Source organism: Otolemur garnettii, unplaced genomic scaffold (assembly GCF_000181295.1).
Source record: "Otolemur garnettii isolate 467f Iridium unplaced genomic scaffold, OtoGar3 scaffold00044, whole genome shotgun sequence".
NCBI classification, from domain to species: Eukaryota; Metazoa; Chordata; class Mammalia; order Primates; family Galagidae; genus Otolemur; species Otolemur garnettii.
This window is the reverse complement of record NW_003852439.1, coordinates 9066483-9071689: the sequence shown is the minus strand read 5'-3', so window position 1 is coordinate 9071689 and position 5207 is coordinate 9066483. Positions and strand designations below refer to the sequence as shown.

General features: G+C 44.6%; 1 protein-coding gene across 1 annotated transcript in view; it reads left to right on the top strand.

Annotated features, from left to right (window-relative positions):
- LOC100951775 (serine protease 41) overlaps window positions 1-2849 on the top strand; it is a 12443-nt gene extending 9594 nt beyond the window's left edge. The window contains exons 5-6 of the mRNA XM_012805695.1: window positions 2105-2262; window positions 2613-2849. Coding sequence (XP_012661149.1) covers window positions 2105-2262; window positions 2613-2849 — 395 coding nt within the window. The remainder of the gene's footprint in view (window positions 1-2104; window positions 2263-2612) is intronic.
- Window positions 2850-5207: the final 2358 nt, after the last annotated feature.

Sequence of the window (5207 nt, the reverse complement as noted above, 5' to 3'; positions counted from 1 at the left end):
AAAAGTGGGATATTGAAGTATCCCATATTACTATAAAACTATCTATCTCTCCCACCAATTTCATTAATTTTGCTTCATATATTTTGTAGCTATGTTGTTAGATACATAAATGTCTATATTGTCATATTTTCTTTATGATTTGACTCATCAATATTTAATGTTGTTCTTACACTTGCCCAAAAGTTTTATTTAAAGCCTATTTTGTCTGATATTTTTGATATTGGCAACTTCAGCCCTCTTTTGGTTACGATTTGCATAGAATCTCTTTTTTCTGATTTTTCACTTTCAGTATGTGATGCCTTTGGATCTGAAATGAATCTCTTCTGGCTGGCCTAGAGCTGGATCTTGTGTTTTAGGCCATTTTGCCAGTCTCTGCTTTTCGTTTGGTGCATTTTATCCGTTTATATGAAGAGTAATGACTGATCCAGAAAGTACTACCTCTAACATTTTGTTATTTGTTTTCTATAGCTTGTCTTATATAATTTTGCATTTAACTTATTTTTTTAGTGTGCCATACTGATTCCCTGCTCATTTCCTTTTCTGTATATATTTTAGTTAGTGTCTTTAGCAGTTGCCCTATGGGTTAGAATTAAGACCTTAAATTTATAATGATCTATTTTCTATAATGATCTATTCATACCAACTTAGCTCAAGAGTATACAAAAATCTCTGTTCCTATACAGCTCCCTTTCTTCACGCTATGTTGTTATTGTTATAATTTACATCTTTGTTTAGTGTATAACCATAAACATAGATTCTGCTTATTGTTTTATACATCTGTCTTTTAAATTGTTTAGGAAAAGAAAGAAATTATAAATAAAATATGTAATAGTACTGACTTTTATGTTACTGACCTTTAGCAGAGCTCTTTATTTCTTTGCATGACTTTTAATTATCAATTGGTGTCCTTTCATTTCGGCCTGACGGACTCCTTTTCTGTTTTCTTGTAGGACAGGTCTACTAGTGGCAAACTCTGAGAGTATATTAATCTCGCCTTCATTGTATTGAAGGATGGTTTGACTGATAGACAATTCTTGGTTATTTCTTTCCTTTGGCACTTTAAGTATATCATCCCACTGCCTGGTGGGTTCCATGGATTCTGAAAAGAAATTAGCCATTAATCTTTTGACAATTCCTAGTTCTTGATGAATTGTTTCTCTCCTACTATTTACCAGATTCTCTCTTTGTCTTTGCTAGTTTGTTTATGATGTGTCTCAGTTAGCTCGGGTTCTTGAATCTATAATTCATGTCTTTCATCAAATTTGGCAAGCTTTCGCCTAAATCCTATAGCTGTAGGATATTAAATATAAACATTCTCATCCATCTGAGCCCCTCCCTGCGTCACCCTTTGGCTAAGGAATCTCTCCACTGGCCCAGGCAGGGACTGTTATATTCACTCTTTAAATAGGGAAACCCAGTCTGGCGAGAGCTATAATGCCTGCCCATTCCTTCTATGATATTATTTTATTTTTATTAACTCATAACTGTGTACATTTATGGGGTACAATGTGCTGATATGATATACAATATGGAATGCTTGCATCAAATGATTAACATAATCATCACCTCACTTATTTGTTGTGGTAAGACATTTATACTCTACTCTTTTTTTTTTTTTTAAGAGACAGAGTCTTACTTTGTCACCCTCGGTAGAGTGCTGTGGTGTCACAGCTCACAGCAACCTCCAGCTCTTGGGCCTAGGCAATTCTCTTGCCTCAGCCTCCTAAGTAGCTGGGACTACAAGCACCTACCACAGTGCCTGGCTTTTTTGTTGTTGCAGTTTGGCCGGGGCTGGGTTCAAACCCATCACCCTCGGTATATGGGGCCAGCACCCTACTCACTGAGCCACAGGTGCCGCCCTATACTTTACTCTTACTAGTTTTGAAATGTACCATTGCATTGTGCATAATAGGTGAGGTCCCTTCTATGATATTATTAATTGCCCATGTCATGCTGGGTGCTAGGGAGTCATCAAGAGCAATACCCAGGCACCATGGATGTGCCAAGGACTCCTCCACCAGTATAACATGGGACCTTCCCCTTACCTCTGCCCCAGATGTCAGAGGAGAGGCCAACGTTGCTGTCTTTCTTTCTCCTTCCTCAGCATATCTTCCTCCTCCATACAACCTCCAGGAAGTTAAGGTCACCATCTTAAATAACACCAGGTGTAACTACCTGTTCAAACAACCTTCAGACCGCAGTGTAATCCAAGATTCTATGATTTGTGCTGGTGCTGAGGATGGCAGTGTAGACACCTGCAAAGTGAGTGCCTGTACCCCACCAGAGAATCCCACCTTCCCCAACCCCAGGGCCTGGGAGCAACCCCATGTACCCATATACCCTTGGGAGTTATTTTTGAGGAAAAATTTGCAGTCTTTATTTACCAACACTATAAAACAGGCTCTTCATTTCACATAAATTGTACCTCTTCTGATCATCCTGCCAAACCTAGGAGGATATTGCCCCACTTTGCAGATGCGGAAACTGAGGCTTGCTCACTGCCAGGGGAGGCATGGGATTTGTGCCCAGCCCCACAACCCATTCTGCTCTCCCAATCCCTCCTCTGCTCACTGACCCTGCTCCAGGCTGGTCTCACCTATACTTTTCCCCAGGGTGACTCTGGTGGACCCTTGGTCTGTGACAAGGATGGACTGTGGTATCAGGTTGGAATCGTGAGCTGGGGAATGGGCTGTGGTCGGCCCAACCGGCCCGGTATCTACACCAACATCAGTGTGTACTTCGACTGGATCCAGAAACTCACGTCTTACAGTACACCCAGACTGGATCCTTCCAGGTTACTGCTGCTCCTCGCTCTGCTGTGGTCCCCCCAACTTCTACAACTGGTCTGAATCCATCAGAGATGGTGAAGTTGCAGTGGGTACCACAGCCTTGGCACACTCCTCCTGGACTATGGGCACTCCAGCATCTGGGTAAGGACCACCTGCTGGACAGACCCCAGTTCCCTCTGTCCTGATTGCTAATAAATACATGTGCATGTTCAAGTTGATGCTTGCAGAGCTTTCTGTGGACCCAAGTCTCCTCATGGACAGCTCCCTCCTATTATCTGATGCCCAATCCAGCCCAGACCCCACTTTAACTCCTAAATCCTACTCAGGTTTTGGTTGCAAACAGCAGAACCCTCTCCTGTTAGTTCAATTTGGAAAATAAATGATGGGAACACAGTAGTAGCACCAGGTGTGAGGGCCTGTGACACCAGGGGGTGGGAGTGCTGTGGAGGAAACGCTCCCCTGCTAGCTGTAGTTCCAATGTCTCCTCCAAACTTCACTTTGAAGCAAATGCCATTGTGACAGTATTAAATGTTAGTACCTTTAAGAGGCGATAAGGTCATGAGGGCTCTGCCTTTGTGAATGGACTAATGCTGTTACCGCAGGAGGGGTTCCTGATAAAAGGGTGACGTTTGGCCCCCCACCCTTTCTTGGTCTGGTCCACTTCCTTGCCTTTCTACGTGGAAGATCCTCACCTCATGCTGGTGTCGTGCTCTTGCCCTTCCTTGTTTTCAAAACCACAAGCCAAATAATCTTCTTTTCTTCTTAAATTATCCTATCTGTGGTTTTCTGTTAGAACAGCAGAAAACAGACTACGACAGAAAATTGGTACCAAGAAATGGGGCTGATGCTGTAACAAATACCTGAAAATGTGGAGATGGCTTTGCACCTGGGTAAGGGTAGAAGCTGGAAGAATTTGGAGGAGAAGGTTAGAAAAATCCTAGACCACCATGAATGGAGCATTAAGGGCGATTTTGGTGAGGGCTCAGAAGAGGAGAGGTCTAGGCGATGTTAAGAAATTCTTAGACATTACTTGAGTGGTCATGACCACTATTTCTATTTCTACCAGATAGAAATATAGCCATTGAAGACCCTTCTGAGGAGGTCTCAGACAGAAATGAGGAACAGGGTTCTGTAAGCTGGGGTGAGGCCCTTATGGCAGTGCAGTTGCAAAGAACTCAGTGGAATTGTGTCTGTGTGGAAGGCAGAACTTAGGACGATACCTAGAATATTTGGCAGAAGAAATGAATACCCAAGGAGTGCTGAGCTGCTGTCTGACTGTTTTTAACCTCATACAGTGCGACATGAGAGGGGGAAATGACTTTAATATGGGATTTATAATTGAAAGAGAAGCAGAATAGGAAGAGTTGGGAAATTTGCAGCCTGGCCATGTAAACGGTGAGGTGCTTGGAGGGGTCAAACCAACAGTGCCAAGATACCTGCCAGCCAGGCTTCAGCCCACTCTGTCCCAATTGCTAATGCACATGTGCACGTGTTCAACTCGATGCTTACAGAGCTTTCTGGGGCCCAAGTGGCCTCCTGGGCCACTTCCCCCCTGCTCACTCGTGGCCCAGACACCACCCTAAATCTCTTTCCAGGGTTTAGTTGCAAACAGCAGAACCCTATTTCCTCACCTGCACCAAGATGTGGTCCCAGGTCAGCCTTTGAGGCCACCATGGGAAGACCAGGAGCATCTGCTAACTGCATGATGGGAATCCTGGGATAGGGGGTGTCCATTGTTTTGCTGCTATGACAGAATACCACAGACTGGGTGCTTTCTGGGGAAGTTTATTTGGTTCACAATTCCAGAGACTGAAGCAATTAGCCTGGAGCTGTTAGGCTGGATAGAGAGAAGCCTAGTGCTGTTCAAAAACAACAGGAAAGCGTGTGGCGCCTGTAGCTCAAAGGAGTAGGGCACTGGCCCCATATGCTAGAGGTGGCAGGTTCAAAAACCCAGCCCCAGCCAAAAAAAATAAAAAAAAAAGACAACAGGAAAGCACCTGAGGTATTTGCAGGACCTTTGAGGCTGCCTTTCCTATCACAGGCCCTCACTCTAGAAGGGCAGAGCGGTTTATGAGGTGGCCTTGGGGCACCCTTTGCAGGCTCAGGGCCACTTGGGGCTCTGCTCTTCTCATCCTAGCACAGTGCTCCTTGGTCACCTTGCTGTAGCTAGAGCAGGCCCAGATATAGCTCATCCCACCACACAGAGCGCATAAGCAGTAAGACTTGGCAGTGTCCACATGGTATTAAGTCTGTAGTGAGCCTGAGGAGCAAGGCTGGAGGGGTTTCTGGCTCCCCACACCAGGGAAGGGGGGCAGCCACTGCTGGCCCCAGCTTAGGATGTCTTCTTGGACAGCATCACTCACCAAAGGCAGCTGACCCAGTTCAGGTAGAATTACCAATCTGCTACAATTGCACAAG